Source organism: Eurypyga helias, unplaced genomic scaffold (assembly GCF_000690775.1).
Source record: "Eurypyga helias isolate BGI_N326 unplaced genomic scaffold, ASM69077v1 scaffold7211, whole genome shotgun sequence".
Lineage (NCBI taxonomy): Eukaryota > Metazoa > Chordata > Aves > Eurypygiformes > Eurypygidae > Eurypyga > Eurypyga helias.
This window is the reverse complement of record NW_010230138.1, coordinates 19,598-37,789: the sequence shown is the minus strand read 5'-3', so window position 1 is coordinate 37,789 and position 18,192 is coordinate 19,598. Positions and strand designations below refer to the sequence as shown.

General features: G+C 37.5%; 1 protein-coding gene across 3 annotated transcripts in view; it reads right to left on the bottom strand.

The window, feature by feature from the left end:
• KLHL5 (kelch-like family member 5) overlaps nt 1-18,192 on the bottom strand; it is a 41,277-nt gene that overhangs the window by 10,905 nt on the left and 12,180 nt on the right. For all 3 annotated transcript variants that reach the window (XM_010160633.1, XM_010160634.1, XM_010160632.1), the window contains 3 exons: nt 10,832-10,968; nt 10,183-10,379; nt 2,573-2,785 (listed from right to left, as the gene is read on the bottom strand). In XM_010160633.1, the coding sequence (XP_010158935.1) occupies nt 2,573-2,785; nt 10,183-10,379; nt 10,832-10,968 (547 nt within the window). The remainder of the gene's footprint in view (nt 1-2,572; nt 2,786-10,182; nt 10,380-10,831; nt 10,969-18,192) is intronic.

Here is an 18,192-nt window from a genome sequence, read left to right as displayed (position 1 = left end):
GCAATGTTTCTATTAAATGAAGTGACTTTTTCCAGTTTCTCACACTGAACCTGTGTTCCCAGATTCTTCTACAAGAAGCTGGGAGGGGACAAAGCCAGGACAGCTGACAAAAACTGACCAGGTATTTCATGTTTGCATATGTCACACCGTAATAGGTCATAAGCTTAATAGGGAAAGCAACACCATGCGTGTATATGAGTTTTGCAACAAGATGCAACCTACGTTTTCTCCAGTTTCTAACCCCTCAAACTATAAAGAAGTTTTCTCCGTAACACAGGCTCAATTTCTGAAAGCAACTTCATCTCAGTAAAAAAGAAAGGCAATCTCAGATTGCTTTTGTACCTAAAAAAACCTGCAGGCTCTTGAAACGTAACTTACGGTATTACAATTTTCTGTAAGTATTCTTCACTCAAAGAACATGGAATGGGCCTACTTAAATGAAAGCCATTTTTTCCCAAGTTTTATTATTTACATAGCTCCTTGTACTAAAAGCATTTATAACTGAGCAGTTACAAATGATGTGTTAGCATGAAATCATAGTCATTGGAAACCTGATGAAGAGAAGGTAATGAAGATACTTAAATACTAAGAAATTCTTACTAAAAGGAAACTGAACCACCTCACAAATCAGAAATCACTTAATCATTTTTGTCACTAATTTATCAGAGATGGAATGCTTGACACCTTATAGCTTCAGAAGCTGACAAATATTCAACTTTAGCCTTTGCAAGAGCAAAAAGAGAATTACAGATATTTAGGACACTGCTTACATTAACCAGAGAGATGACAGAATGCTACACACAGAGAGATGTGTAAAACCACAACCAATAAAACTGACAATTCATTACAATTTTTTGCTTCCAGTGCTACAGTCTCACAGTATTTCCCAAAGTTTGGAGTTTTTTTGAAGTGTACGAATCTAATATTCTTTGCATTTCTGCTTGCAATGTTATTGATTTTAGCAAGTTGTTCAATTTTCTAATTTCATTTCTTTCAATAGCTTTAACCCCTCAACCGTAAAATTGGAAACCTTTTCATTATGTTATGTTTGCTGTCAGACTGCCTAATATCATGTGATCATGAAGCAAAACATGATTCTGAAAACGTTACGTCTGCACTTCAAACCCCTTTACTCAACACTAATTGTTGCCATATTAAAAATCACAGCTTGAACACTTTAATTTGTTAAAGAAAGTGATAAATAAAAAGGCAACAGAATAATATTGTATTAGAAATAAGTTTATATATTTGGAGAAGACGTGAAAATTAAAAGGTAAAAGAATAAGTGAAATAGGATATTGCTTTTGTGTTTCATTCTGCTATTTTCCTAATCAGTTACTGAGTGGACATAATTTGATTTCAGTACATATTTCTGGGATAAATTCTGTACTTTCAGTTTCTAAAGATTTCAGTTACAGTCAATTAATTAAAAGGAATACAGCTGTGGTTACTTAGTTGTCAATTAAATGCTCAACAAAAGAATGATTTCCTCCAGGTCAACTGTCTTACACTGTATTACATTTCTAGAAAAAGTGAATTACGAAGTCAAGGCCACATCTGAGAAAATCCTGCCACTGCATATGTAATAATCAATATGGAAATATTAACTCTAAAATGCTTGCTGGTGAATCTTACTACCCAGCAAGAGGATACCAGATTAGAGGTAATGCACAGAATGTTGGGTATGTGATTTATCACTACAAATGAATCAAACTCAGTTTCTGTTGTGCTAATGAATTCGGGTTCCATAAAATCCTATTTTCTTCATTTAACAGAGATAATTCTCACTAAAGAAACTGCAAACTCTAAAGCAAAATCCTTTTGACTGAATAGTAATTGTTAATTACTAATGAAGGTCCAACATGGAAGGCCAGCACAAGAGAAGAAAGGAAAAAAATTAAACCTAGTTTAATGCATATGCTATCAGATAATTAATACAGTGCTGCACGACACTGTTGTGAGACATAAGTAGTCATTCCTATGGGACTAGAAAAACTGTAATTCACAACTATTTAAACAAACTGAGCTCAAGTCTTCCTCAATATTGGGTGTAAATGTCCAAGAAGAAGTAAAAAGTATTGATTAGGAAGAACAAAATGTACCCAAAGATTGTTTTTCAAGGGTTAATAGAAGAAAAATCTCTCCAAATAATTTATTCAAATTGTATTTTCTAAATCTCAAGAATAGCTATAACCACATGAAGGAAATGTAATGATCCAAATAAACTATGCAAGTTCCATAAGAAGAAATTTAAAAAGGACACATCTTCTAGTGACACATATATCCTTGGATAAGCATTTTCCTATGCAACAGAAGTGATTTTTTCCTAGCAGCTCTACCCCTTCTTGTGTCCTAACCGATCTCAGGTTAGGATCAGAATATGCTGCAGTTCACAAACTGACAAAAACTATGATGCCCATACAACGTGCTAAGTCCTTATATGCAGCTCTAAGAATCCAAACCATTAAGAATCCTGAAGCTTTTATGATTTCTCACTATCGCTATACCGATGCTCTAGACATTATGCCCATTGTAACCATGGTATAAACTGTAGAGGAAATGAACTATTTACTTGTGGAGCAAGCAGAGGCAGTCTAATGTAAGCCAGGAGTTTACTGAGATCCTTCCTCCTCTGTTCCAAATCATGTCGAACCCATGTAAGTAGTGCATTCAGTATAGTTTCTTCATTAGGAATATTCATGTCATCACTTGCTAAAAGCTTTGCAATTTCAGTGGCTGGCAGTAATAGAAATTCCTGGTTTCTAATTACTTCCATGAAGTTTTCCTGAAAAAGAAAAGTATTTTTAATACAGGTGACATCATACTTGGAAGACATTTTATGGAACTCCTACTATGTCTTCCCCTTTTTCCACGCCATCTCTCAGTTGTGCCAGTAAATACCATTGGAGAACTGACCGGGGGGCGGGGAGGGGGGAGAAGGGAAAATAAGGATGTACTGAGTTATTCTGTCCCCTGATCATTTCCCCAACTCTATTATTCAGCCTGACAGACAGATGTGCTGAAACAACTGAGGGGAAGGTGTAGGAACAGAAATGAGCGTGGGTTGTGGGGGTTATTATCTTGGCACTGCAAAGCGAAGAAATACTTTCTGAAGTATAGTTAAAATACAAATTTTAAAAAAGGTGCAGCTTGTTCCTGTTGACAGTGTGGAATACAATGTTTTGTCAAGCAAAGAGCACAACACGCTACAACAACTGGGCACATCCTGCTGTTGTCATTACTGCTAGATTAAGCGATGGTGCTAAGATATCAGAGGAAATAAACAACAGTAAAAATTTTCTTTTTTATTTTAAATGGATTATTTAAAGTTTATGTTACTCTTTTGTAGGTTTTACACAGCTGATCTCATTGACTGGGGAGCAAAACATACAAAGAAACCACAATATTAAACATGCCTTGCTTTATTAACAATATTTACATTGCTAGGATTCAATTTTCTCTCATCCTGTCATTTCCAGCAACAAATCCTTACTTAAAAATAAGAAAAGTCACAATATGTAACATTTCCGACATTGATATCCTATTACTTCATAATACAAGGACTTGAGGAATATTCTGTAAGGGTTCTTATGAACTTAGGCAGAAAGAGCAGAAAAGTATGTAGACACACAACCAGCACCATAAACTTACAGCGAGAAACCCGAATGTAACAGAAAAGGGCAAGATCCCGTCTATCCTCTTCCCCCATACACCTTCACAGTGCAGCAAAGAAAAGTAAATTTACGTATCACAACGCGTTCCTGTATTTCGGTAGCTCAAAACCCATTTAACCTTTTACTCCAAACCATGAGTAACTTCCTGGTGATAAAACAGTACTACAATCAATTTAGTAAACGCTAGACAGGTAGCCAACAGGATGCTGGGTTTGCTCTGCCATCACGTGTACCTCCAAAACACCTGGAGAATAAAGTGCATTAGATCCACAGATGGAGAATTCTAACTGGGCCTAATATCAAAATCAGCCTTACTTAGGATCTTGTCTAATGACTTAAATAGAAAGAATTGCATGCTAATGAAAAAACTCTGGATTAGAAACACATACTTGTGGGAATATAAAAAAAAAGGATTTTTAGGTCAAAAAAAAAAGGGGCGGAGAAACTTGGGAGCAGAAGCAGGACCTGCACTGTAAAACAGGTATGAATTTAGCATATAAAATGGCAACAAAAACATACAGTACAGTTTGGCATTGCATATGCAAAGGACATCATGACAACAAAGCAAAGAAGGTAACACTTCCTTTTTATTGCTTAGTCCATTCATTTCAAAGCTATACCTCAGTACTCCAAAAATATTAACTACTAATTAAAGAATGCTGAGCAAAGAGGAAAAAACTAATAAGGAGTAAACCAGTCCGCCTCACAGGAAAGCCACATATGCGTAAGATGGCTACGGGATGTCTGAGAGGAAAGATCAAAGTGACTCCACAGGTACCTCTGGAGTTGCACTTAGGAGAATTCAGAGTGTTATCTGTGGCACATAACTGCGTTCCTGGATAGAATTTGGAAAGGAAAATTTTACATTTCATACCTGAAAAGCTTTCTTACTAGAGAGATCCAATTGGCTACACAAAAGCAGCCCAAGTGAAAAGTGTAGTAGATTAGAAGGGACATAGAACTGTCTTTTCCTCTTTAATTCGTTTAACTCTCTGTATTACAAAATGAAAGTTAAGAAAATGAGCAAATACAGGAATGAAAACCAGTGAAAGGACTGTACCACTACACACGCACTGCTGTTTATTTTACTCTAATATCAAATGCTTGGGAGTAAAATTGAAGCTGAAAAAGAATCAAAATTGTTTCCAGAGTTTAAACATGCAGTTCACAGAAATTCAGGTTCCAGAGAGTTCATTTTTCCCACTGCAGGTTTTATTTTGTTGATTCTCTGTCCTAGAGGATATGCAAGCTGGAGCTGTGCTTCTAGTTCTGCTGAATAAACAAGGCAGTGAGCACTGACAAAGCAAAAAGCCAACACTTACTACCTTCAACTTTCCATATTGTCTATCCGGATCACAAGAAGAGGAAGGGAAAAGCACCTGCATGGAAATTTTCCTTTGTCTCTGACGGCAACACAAGCTGATCTTGCATAAGTCAGTCAGGGATCCTCTTTGGAAAGCTTTTTTCCAACTGGATTTCATCACTTCACCAGCTGTTGTGTGTAAAAAGCCTGATTTTCCTTCTTGTTGCTTGCAGACAATTGCTCTCTGATGGGAACAAGTTCAACTTCCTCTTGCTCCCATTCTATTTTTAAAGCAGAGACTCCTGTGGAGCACAGTATCAAAGCATTCCACTGGGAATACAGCCACTCTTTGGCCTACGTCTGGGGTTTTAGTAATCAGAATCTGACAATTCCTCTTCCTCTACAGACAGAGATTCTGAAGACAAAAAGGAGGAGCCAGTGTATCTCCTAGCATTCTTAACCTCCTCATTAGCCTTTTCTTTTCTTCTTCTTATGGGAACTCTCTGTGGAAGAACAGGATATTTCAGAGAACAAATGGTCTGCAGTTTCAGTCCCTTGCTTTCTGGTCCTGAAAGTAAATAGTTTCCCACCCCCAAAATTAGTTCCTCAAAGACCCTGCAATCTTTATCAATCGAGTAGCCTGAGGTTTAGGTATCAGCTAAAACAGGGACAGGCAGTCCCGTGCTCAGTGCTGTGCAATGCTCATAGACATCATGACCTTAAATTCGCCCTTCAGCAACTGAACTACAGGTCTGCCTTGGACTTGACGCAGAGAAAAAAATATTAGGAGCACATAAAAGATAAGTCGCCCTGATGCTTATTTCTAAGGGTACTTAATCCCCAGAGTGGGACCCAGTGAGATGGTTAGTCTCCCTCTACCCCGTGGCAGAAGGATTAAAACCCCGGAGAGCATCCGAGCATCCCACTGGCTGAGAGGACGGGACACTGAGGTGGCCCAACAGGCAGCTCTAACCACAGGGCTCTGCTGAAACTCTGAACCTGGGCAGGCAAAAAGCGAGAGGTGCTTGACTCACAGGATCTGAATGAGAACAAACAGGGAATGTCCTTTTGTCTCCTGGCTGCTTCAGTCGGCTGGCCAACTGAGGTATGAATTCACCAATCTGACCTCCCGGTAAACCATTCCTAGTCAGACAGATGCCAGATAGCAGCCACTTTACTGTAGCTAAACCAACCAGATGCTTTCGGTGTGCCTAGGCTGTACTACAATAGCTCGACCCCTCTCTGCAGAGATTCTGGATTCCAAGACAGGCTGGGCAGCATGCAGAAACGTGAAGTGAATGAGTATTTTCCAAGTCAGATGATTACTGAGCAGGATAGTTTGGACTGCAATTTCAGGTGTGAGACTATAAAATCCTTGGTTTACACACTAACATAATCTTTGGGTCTGGCCCTTTGTGGACACAGAAAATACTGAAATTTCTCCTCTTTTCATGCTCCACCCTCCCCAGGAAAAAACTATCCTGGCTATTTTCGACCTGGCTGGTTTTGAACTGTCATGAAAAAAGACAAATGATGCCTCTTAGACTCCTTCTCCCAAATCACAAACTCCATACTGCAATGATTTTTTTTGTTACCCAACTCCTATCTTAGAGGAGAATGCAAGTCTGTGTACCACATCTATTCTTCTGCAATTACTAGCTTCTATACTTGGCCTCAGTCTGTTACTTTATCCTAAGTTTTTCTTCTTATGAACAGCCATTGGCTGTGCTCAGAAATCGTGCAAACTTCAAAATTATCTTTCTTGCAACATTATCACTGCTCACGTACTTCTAAAGACTTCTGGTGAAAATCAAAATGGCTTTTCACTGTACTTCAAGCATGGAAAACTGAGCAACAAAGATTACAAAGCTATCTACACAGGGATTGACTCAGGCACTGTCATGTATAATGTTTAGAATGTCTGCGTTTTCTTTTTTGGTTGTAGTTAGAAGAGCTAAAATCTAGTTACTGAAGAAGCTACTGACACTTACCTCACTACTCACCAAAGGTATTTCATGTTCTGGAAATAAGAGAGGCTAGCTTTTCCTCACCTGAAAGCATTAACTTCCATCTGGTTTTATATTTTTTGTGGAAGGGGAAGTATTGTTTTTCATTCAAGGTACACAATCAACTATTCCAAACAAACTAAGATGACAAAAGGGGTGTTTCTTTTGACTTTGAGAAGACAGCAAGAAAAAGGCACAGAGGGAATTTTGTGCAAAAAAGGCTCTATGAATTGAACAGATACACTACTGGCCAGTCCAATAAAATTCCTAAATTTATAACTGTATGACCCTGATACTATATATAAACTACAGCAAAAAAGGATAACCTTTGTACAAAAAGTACCAGATACTTATCATGATTGCCAACTGTGTTTTAAAACCCCAATGCATAAAAATCAGAGTTGCTCTTTACACAGCATTAAACCCGTCACTGCTCACTGCAATTTATTTCATGTTGCACTTAATGCATCCTGAGGATTTTTCAAGCTTCAGTTTGCAATGTCAAAAATTGACCTGTTTATGATAACCTTAAAAACTATTTTCCTCTGAAAAAACAACTAATGAACTGTCAACACAGTAAGCAATAAAGTAATGCCACACTTCAGTCCTTTTAGGATAACATACATCTACATCTTTAATATGAAGTGCAGCATTCAAATCCTTCTTATTAATTTATTTTTTTAATTGCACTGTATTACGCGATTAAAATCATGCTAATGCTTTCCAGTGACACTAATGAACACTATTCAGACAAAGCTGGCCTATTAACAGAGCTAGGCCTACTGGGGTAACTCACTGATTTGTCCTTCAGTTTAACCAAATGCTGATTTCATCTGAATTTCTGCTCTTCATGTGAAGAACTATTTTAATGAAGCAGGTAAGATGATTATCAAATTATAGCCTGTGTCATAAAAACCCTGAAAACTGAGAAGTTGTTTTATTTGCAGAAAACAGTGATATGGCAATCTGAAAGTTTTTTCTCTCAAAGGCAAAGAAAAACTTAGAAAATAATGTATATAAATGAAAATGTAAGTTTATATTATTCATTGCCTTCTACTTCAAGTGCTTTAAAAGATTCAAAATTATATGGAAAAGCCAAAGTGTTCATATACTACACTCAGTATAATCAATCCCCCATTGCTCTATGCTGCCCACTGCAGAAAACAGTAATTATTCATTGTTTTAACGAACAGATTTCCGGGTACTACAGGTGTGCTTAAGCCTCATGCTGTAGTATTTCTTAATGGTAAGAGCATCAAGTGGCTAGCGTTTACTACTGTTAAACATTTTCTTTTTTCAAACAGCTTTTAAACAAATGAAATTACTTGGGGATTTGTTTTAATTGAAGATTCAATTGGACTATACATTTCTATGCAGTTTCCATAGCAACATTCATTTCAAAGTAAAGGAGCTGCTTCTCTATTACTCATTATTACTAAAATTCAATTTCATGTCTCTGTTGGAACTAAACAACATTAAAAGAGGCCTTGGGAAGAATCCATCTAGCACAACTAATTAGTTCTGAAAATGGCTTTTTAAAATCCACCTAATTTAAATTTCATCTACATTGATGCCTTAAAAGCAACAATTTTGACACTGAAGTAAACAACTGCCAAAAGGTATACAACTATTTTCCTGTGGTCTGAACAAAAGAAAGATAGGTGCTGTACAAGAATGGCTTTTAGAAAGTTCACAGTCCCTTTCTGCCACAAGTCATGAATTGCCAGTCAAAACAGTAAGCCTATAATCCCTATGGTTCACCTTTAAAGATGCACTGTCTAACATTTATTACCATTCTGATCTTGGCAGTCCACTTATAAGGGACATAACAATAGCACAGACCAAAATATACGCTTATTCTGAAAAAGAACAAACAGGTCAGAGGAAGGAGGTTCTCTTTGTGCCGACTTTTTGTACCGCTGTCTCGCTCAACTTTAAGTCTAATATTCCTCAAAGGCATAAGCCACATCTATCTCTACTGTTTCATCTGTCTCCTTATTTTTCTTTGAGCAATAATGAAGATCAAGAATAGAAACGTATAAGTTTCAATCTGCATACTATTTATTGACCAGTTTTGGTGAATTTTGGTGTGTACATGACTTGAAATACATCAGAGATACACCCGCTGAGGAAGAACATTTTATCATACTAGGGAAAAAAAAAGAGGCATTTTGAACTGTTATAGATACTAAGTTATTTTAGGCCCAGAAGAAATATTAAAAAATAAGAAAGTTTTTAAACTAGCAAAAACCAAAGCAGCAAGAGGAAAAGCCACGGATGTGTAATACTAATTACACACAAAAATGACACCTCTTGGATCTAAGCCAACAGCTTAACGGCAATGCAATGCCATGGCACACAAGCAAATTAAGTACTATCTTCATTCCCACATCTCTTATGCAGTATCTACATGCCCTCATTCAGGTCCCAAGAGCTTACATAGGCGAAATTTCATCAAGACGAAGAAAAATGCCTCACAAAACCGCAAAGAACAGACGAACTGACTTGTTTCAGAGATAATTCGCCCGCCGCCTTCTGCTGATAACATTACTAAAATACGCTTGTGAGAAGGAAAAGAACATTTTATATTGAAATAAAAGGATGACTACTAAGAAGATGAAGTTTAATTAAGGTGCCAGGTCAGTCTTTCTATAAATTAACTCTGAAAGTACCACTGGCAAATTTGTATTTAGTCACATACTGTCTAGCCTAAAACTAAATTAATTGATGCCACCCCGACATCCCATTACTGAGAAATTAAGGATAATGCAGAACCTACATTGATGAATGCCCATATACATACCCCAAGTATAACTTAGAACCTGATTATTCCAGCTCATTACAAAACAAGAATTCTACAGTTTCATTCAGCAATGTGTTATTTTGGACTCAATGGTGGCAGCTTGCCACTGTTAGGTTTGTAGTTTTTGACTGACAGAAACATGAACAAGCTTTTGAATGATTCTATTAAATGCGTATCACACATAGAGGGAACCATTAATGCTTGGCCGCTTCCTTCCAACTCTAAACCAGCAACTTTATAGTTACTTTGTCATTTCTCATCACTGGAACATATGTGCATTCTTGCTTGGAAAATGATCAAGGCTTTCTGGGAGGAAAACATTAGTATTTTGTTCAGGAAAACATTCTGTATTTTCCTTACTAAATAAAGCAGATGATACTTAAAATAACAACATACCATAGTGTAATTGTGAGCCACCTTGTGCAAGTCAGTGCAACCCTGCGCATCAGCGAAAGATCGGATTCCAAGGCAATTGGACGGGTGAAGCTGCTTCATTAGGAATTTACAACATGCTTCTACAACCTGAGAGAGCTGAAGAAGGCAAGCTGTAGACAACAGGCACTCAATGTTATCTTCTTTTAATTCAAGGCGACCTAGTAACATTAAAAAGGAGATCACATTAGTTTGCTCTTATTATTTGTTAAATTCCCAAAAATTCAGAGGCAACAGAATTATTTACAGATTATATGACAGAATGTAAGGCTTAGCTAACGTCCCCCTCAGCAACAGATAACCAGCTTTTCAAAATCAGAACCTATAATGAGGTAAGGAAAGGGAATCCTAATACAATTCCTGGGTTTGTCAGTCATAATACATTTAAAATATTCCTATAATTTGTTACCTAACTGAATATAGTATTATCAGAGAAACTATATCCTACCCAGTTGCCTTAGGTAACGGCAATGGTGATTTCTTTTTATTTGTTTGTAAGAAATGAAATAATGTGAATAATAATTTCTAAAGAGCATCTGAAATCTAGGAATGGAATATAATGCTCACAGGAGGACAATTCATTAGATGAAATTCCCATTTTCATACTAATTACCTGTATATGCATATTGAACCAGAGCCCACAGTGCATTTGGCTCCACACCTTCCATCTTGATTTCTTCCTGTCTTGCTTCCCGTACGTCATTAGTGAACATTGCCGCAAAGTAGTCCGAAACAGAGGAGAGAACCAATCTGAGTACATTGTGCAGGAGAAAAGGAGACAATGAGGAAAAGAAAAAATTACTTAGTCAACCTGATGTTTGTTAATTTATGATTCATTACTTTGCCCTTTGAAGAAACACTGTACTGAGAAAAACATTTTAAAATTGACAAACTGCTCCATGCTCTAGTTCCCTTCTATGAATAATGAAGCACTGTTACTGAATCTACATTTGCTGCTGAAGTAAATGAATTACCCTTTCAAAGCTCAATGACTTTTAATAGCCAACACAGAAACAACCCACAAAAAACACATAAATTGGAAATGGAATATAAATATACATTATGGAAATAATAAAAAAAAAAGTCAAATTGACTTTCATTTATATTATGTCAGTTACTTTTTTTAAATGGGAAAGAATTACTCAGTCCTTTTCAAAGTGCTCTAAAATGCTTTTACCCCTGGTGCACACATGCATTCATTTACTAACTGAACAGAACTAGGCACAGTAAACATGGAGATGGTACAGAGTAACCTCTTTTGTGGGTATGTTTTTAGCCTTTTGTTAACAATTCTGAGTATTTTAAAATACTGAGTAAGTAAACATGTTAGTGCACTGCAGAAATTTCTTTGGATTACTGAGTGTAAAACACTGGAGTACAAATAACAATGCCACTCCTCAAAATGTGCAAGAATTTTGGTGTTTCAGTATGCACTCATAGAATGGTTTGGGTTGGAAGGGACCTTAAAGATCATCTAGTCCCAAACCCCCTGCCATGGGCAGGGAGATCCAGGTTGCTTAAAGCCTCATCCAGCCTGGCCTTAAGGACTAAGGCAAAAGAAAGGAAATATGTGGAGCAGGAATATTCAACCCATATACAGTTCTGTTGTACGAAGCCTACCATAACAATTCACAAGGCCTGCTCATCTCTTCCCTAAGAGAACCCCAGGAATAGCCTTGTGGTTTGGATTAATTTTGGTGCTTGAGCAGTGCACTGTTGTCTTGCTCACATGGACTTCAAATATAAATACATTTGCCTAAGTACTGAGCTACACAAGCAGCGAGCCCAAGCATCAGGCCTACTGCAATACACAGCACAGTCCATCTGCATACATTCAGTGGATCTAATACTTCACGAAATGACAGTTTATTCTGTCCTGAGTCGTTATATTGGGTTTAAGACGACAGAGGTAAGGAACTACAAAACAGAGTAAAGTAATTGAAAAGGTGAGCACCAGTGCTCAGAAGTAAGTCTAAACATGTATTAATGGGGAGGATTTGCAGTCACAAGCTAAAGAACTGTCTCTTAGTTAATTAACTACAAAGCAATAAATTGTTGACTAATTTCAGCTACTTTTTTCTTGCTGATTTTCTGACCACTGACCATTTGGTCAGGCCTGTAGTAGGGTAATCCTGTTTTTCTAGTTGCTGAGACAACAGAGTTGGCTTAACAGCATACGGGGGAAAGATTAATTTAATTTTAACATCTTGTATGATTGAAGTTTTGTAGTAAGAAATAAAGTTCTGTTCTTTTAAAGAACATATTCTTCTTGAAATACGAGATTCTGTGGCTGACTTGCTGAGAAAAATGAGAACACTGTGGCAAGGTAGCACTGAGGCATCCGTTTTAGGCATTTTATCCTCAGGTTTATTAACACCTGCTGTTTAATCAAAATACTGCCTCCTAGAGATCTGTAGTTGTTTAGTGAAATTAGAGTGTACATTCATGGGAGCATCAAGGGAGAGTTTCTACAACTGCTTTTGGTGCTAGAACGAGATGACAAGATCAGCAGCCCTGAGGAGAAGGACTTGGGGGTACTGGTGGATGAAAAGCTGGACATGAGCCGGCCATGTGTGCTGGCAGCCCAGAAAGCCAACCGTATCCTGGGCTGTATCCAGAGAAGTGTGGCCAGCAGGTCGAGGGAGGGGATTCTCCCCCTCTGCTCTGCTCTGGTGAGACCCCACCTGGAGTGCTGCGTCCAGCTGTGGAGCCCTCAACATCAGAAGGAGATAGACTGGTTGGAGCGAGTCCAGAGGAGGCCACGAAGATGCTCAGAGGGCTGGAGCCCCTCTGCTATGAGGACAGGCTGAGAGAGTTGGGCTTGTTCAGCCTGGAGAAGAGAAGGCTCCGGGGAGACCTTATTGCCCCTTCCAGTACCTGAAGGGGCTACAAGGAAGCTGGGGGGGACTTTTTACAAGGGCCTGTAGTGACAGGACAAGGGGTAACAGGTTTAAATTGAAAGTGGGGAGGTTTAGATTGGATATCAGGAAGAAGTTCTTCCCGGAGAGGGTGGTGAGGCACTGGAACAGGTTGCCCAGAGAAGCTGTGGATGCCCCATCCCTGGAAGTGTTCAAGGCCAGGCTGGATGAGGCTTTGAGCAACCTGGTCTAGTGGAAGGTGTCCCTGCCCATGGCAGGGGGGTTGGAACTAGATGGTCTTTAAGGTCCCCTCCAATCCAAACCATTCTATGATTTGTATGTACAAAATAGGGGTTCTCATTGGAAGGGAATGTGATTAGATGGACAGATTTGAATAACCCAAGTGCCTCTGCTGGTCCAGTTCAGATTAAAAAAAAAAAAACAAACAAACACAACACACCAAAACTCAAACAACTTAAAATATTTACCTCTGTCAATACTGACTTGAACTTCTACAAGAACAGAGCTTGAACAAGAAACATCTCTGCGATGGGAAACAGAACCTAAACCCTAATCTTAGCACAGGTTGTTTTGGTGGGGGGGGTTTCTCCCTTTTTTTTTTTTTATTTTTTCTTCCCTCAACAGTGCAATCGGTTTAGTTATCTGCATTATTACTTAGAAAATGGCTGGACTGTACACAGCTCATCAACAACTGTTAAAGAAATGCCAAATAATAACCCGAGGGTCCAGAAAAACACCTTCTACCAGCTGTTTGATATCAGGAAATTTCTCTCCGTAATTCCCAGTCTCAAAGTCCTCTAAAAGAAATTATTAGGAATTCAAAATGCGATCCACTTTTGCACACTTGTGTTTGGATTCATGAGAAGGTATACATGCTTCACAGCGTTAAGTGCTTTCCCGACGGTGACTTGTATATGCTGAAACAGGATGCGCAGCCCAGGAGTAGATAAATACACGTAATACGCCAAAGCATAAACTATAACAATAACAATTTTTCAGTAATTTTAGCTAAGCAGCATGTTCACAATGAAAAGCCTTAGAAGAGATATACACACTCTTCTCTTAATTCAACTAACTTAGAAAGAGAGCTCTTTCAAAGAAAGAAAGGGGATTAAAAGATACAGTGACAATGCACCAAGGTGACACAGAGCTAACATAAAAGCAAACAATGGCAGGCTCAGCCAACTGGCCTCTCTTGTCCTATGTTTTTCCCACTAGTCAATAAAAATCTATTACTACTTTACTCATGCCATTTGACACCCACCCGTTCATTGATCTTTTAATCTCATAGCTAGTAACTGATTTTTCTTTCATCCTTTTTCTGGATTGTCTGAAACTGCATTGCTATATATAGATTGTAAAATGTGAAGCAGCTAATACATTCATGTAACTGAAGAATCCACACAAGATTTTCCCCATCCAGTATCTGACCTTTATGCCAAAAAAACCCTAAGAGCTAAGTGACAAGTATAATTTTTTTAAAGGAAAATCTGTGCAAAGACTATAAAAACTACACTTACATTCACAATCTCCTTGTTAAATGGAGCATCATAGCTCTCTTGGTATTTAACATAAAAAGAATCTGTTTGTGTTATTTATTAAACACTAATATTAACATATATTTCCATATCACGAGTTCACTGGGAACTCCTGATGCTACAAAATACTGCCTTTCCTCAGTTTAGACACTGAAGAAACCTGTGGGTTTTGCATTCTGAGTTTATAGTCTCTTATACCCCTAAGAGTAATATTTCTTTCATAATTGGCCCAATTAAAATGCTTATGAAGTCAGTATATATTGATATTAGAGAGGTCTCTTAATGGTACCAAAAAAAAGATGATCATCAAGAAAAATCCTTACTACAGCTGGCATTGTATTGTTTGATTGTGGATGTCAAACGTATTTACCTCTACTCTCCTTCTTACCTAATAACAAGCTACTGCCAAATACTCAATTCTGCATAGATAAGATTACAAGAATTTGGCTACTAAATTATATGCAGTAGGTTGGCTGCTCTTTTTCAGTGCACAGAAAATGCAGAGAAAATTAACACAAACACCAGAATTTTTCATGTGGGAGATCGTAAGATGTCTGAATAATTAATCTCTTGGAAAAAAACACTCAACAGCTATGAGCTAAGTACTAGCAAAACCTGGGTGTTTCAATACGTCTCCCTGTTCTTACCAGAGGTTCCAATGTTACTGATGTCTTTAATTTCTGCGGTTTGTACTGATCCAAAACCAGAAAGAACCACTATGACAGCTTCATTTATTTTAAAGAATTTTCTACGGAGCCAGTATATATGTGTAAGCAGGGTGGCACACCCGAATTAAATTGTACTTCTTGTTCCAATTGCCACAAGCTGCATCGTCTAGAGAGTCTTCTAGGTCTTCAAAGCAATTATTACATAAAATGGTGATAGCTGTCACACCTGGCAATTTACAGATTTAGTATCTCCCAACTTGATTCACCTGACAGAATGAAGCGAAACTTCTTAAGATCTTAAAGATAAAAGGGGCACTTTTTAGGCAACTCTTTCTTTGTGGCTGTGTAACAGCTGAAAATAGTCCCAGGGAACTCATTAATGGCAATCACTGAAGTTGTAAGGTGACACTGGATAGTTCAGGCGTCCTACCATGAGGGTGAAACACCGGTGGCTTCTGCTGGTTTCTACTCTTGATAACAAAGTATGTCAGTAACAAAAACAACATATGCAAGTGGTACTATCCCACACTACTAAATATCTGTATTCATTTAAATTGGTTCAAAAGCAAACAACTAAAAATACACACAGTATGTTTATGTTAAAACGAATTCTAATTATAGAACTCTTCAGGAAAAGCAAACTTTTCAAAATTTGTTTGCTGCTTCTGACACCAAAATGATGATCACAATAGCCCTTCAGTGAAATTTTTCAAATCAAGCACACTGTTAGTGACAACAGTACCTCTTTAACACAAAGCTATCACATAACTCTTTTTTTATATACTTGGACATTTTGGAAAGATACTTTGTGTTAAACTTTTATAAACATGTAGTTATAGCAAGCAAACAAACAAACAGGCTGCCGTGGAGGATTTACCAACTAAGGCAATACAAACTGTGAAAGAAAGGAAGCATTATTAAGCCATATGGAAAAGAAGTACCAAGATAAATAAGCCCCAAGATAAAAAAAATGTCTGCAAACCAGAATTTGTGCTCTTCCAAACAAAGTTCCTAACCCCTAGAGCACATTAAGCTTTGATTTGCCTTCTTTCTTTCTGTCCCATGTCTTTTGTATTTCCATCTTTCAGTGTCACCAGGATGAAAGAAAATGGTAGAGATTTTCAGATTGCTGGTTAAAGGATGCAGAGCAGGCTTCAAATCCCCTCTGGAGAGGAATTTATACAGACCTCCTTTTTCTTATGTGAATGTTCTGATCAGCAGGTTATTACAAAACAAAACAAACTGTTATTATGGATGCAGCAGTTAGCTGAATGTAATAAATAGGAATGTCATAAATGACAGACATCTGAAATTGCAGAGGACACAGAAAACGCAACTGATATGAAAAAATTAATTAAATTAAATTTAATTAAAAGTCTTGCAGAATTTTTTTATGGAACTGCAGGCTAAGGAAGTGGGAATATGATGCATTTTTTCTTTGTGGTGAACTGTCCCCTTTCCTTCCCTACTTGCTTCTCAACCTCCTGAATAAGTTCTTAGCTATAATTTCAGCACAGATTGAGAAGATAACCAGTCTTAGAATAATACAGAATGCTATATTCAGAAAAACTATGACTGCATGTGATACTCTTGTTTTCAGGAGACTCATGGCCTGAAATCTTTGAATAGATATAAACAAAATGCTTCAGAATTTTACAGTAATGTATAACCTGTGCAGACACCAAACTCACTGTTCTTTTCTTTAAAAACATAACATCATACACCTCAGAACAGTCAAGTGTCATCAAAAGTAGAAACTAAGAATTAAGAAAAATAGAGGAGCTATTAAAAATATCAGGTTGAAAACAGAAAAATCTGAGAATGCCTCTTTACATATGAGCGTGATTAATAATAAGAATGAAAAATGTTCTTTCTTACCAATTCTATGTAACCATATACTAAGAAAAACCCTTTTATCTTTCTTGAGGAAGCCAATAAGATAGTATGTATTTAATACACATGTTGTTGCTGAATAAGTCTTAAGATAAAACAATCATTGGTGTTCTGAAATACACCAACTGCTCCAGTCTGCAGTCAAAACTGAAGAAGTCAGAACTTGGATGCAGGCAGTAAAAATTCCTACACAATTTTTTTCTTATGATATAGGATACTACAAGTACATAAAGCCAGTCCTCTTACTGCATTTCCATAAAATTCTGAACCAAATTTAACATTTCCATCTTTATCTTTCCTACTCTAGAAAAGTTCAGTTTTCAGTGAGGAACTCTGGACATACTGAGATGAAAAGTGTAGTTATTGCTATGCTTCTCTGTGAAAAGAAAACACCAAGAGAAAGAACTTACTGAGCAAAAGGCAAAGCTTCTAAGTTGCTCCAACATTATAAAGTGAACTAAGGACAATCATAAGCCTCCCACCTCCTGCTACAAGCACAAGGTGTGCTTCTTTGGCCTTAACTTTCATGCATATTTAAAACACAACATACCAACTACAGCAAGATGTTTCTCCTCCTAGGAAGAGCAGACCAGAGCAAATAACAGGTGGTAACATATGGCTAATGCACTACAGAAATAGGTACAGCAGCAGAAACTGGAGGAGCAAAGTCAGTTCTCTAAATAAAGGAGAAATGGGTACCAACCATATTAAAGAACTTTCTAGCATGTTGTCTTTCCGTTTATCTTGTTGCAAAAAAACCTCTTCAAGTCCTTGCAAGATACCTGCATCTGTCCTCTGCACCCTTTTTGCTTTTTAACTATTACATAAACCATACTCCAGTGCTGTACACTGCAAAGGTGCTACCTTGGCCACATCAGGAAGTAAATAAATTTCCTTATTATAATCCCTATTTTTCCCTCTTTACAGTACTCCAAAGCTCTCTGACTTGTTAATTACTTCAGCGGGTACAAACCCACTAGGGGTATGTACGTTCCC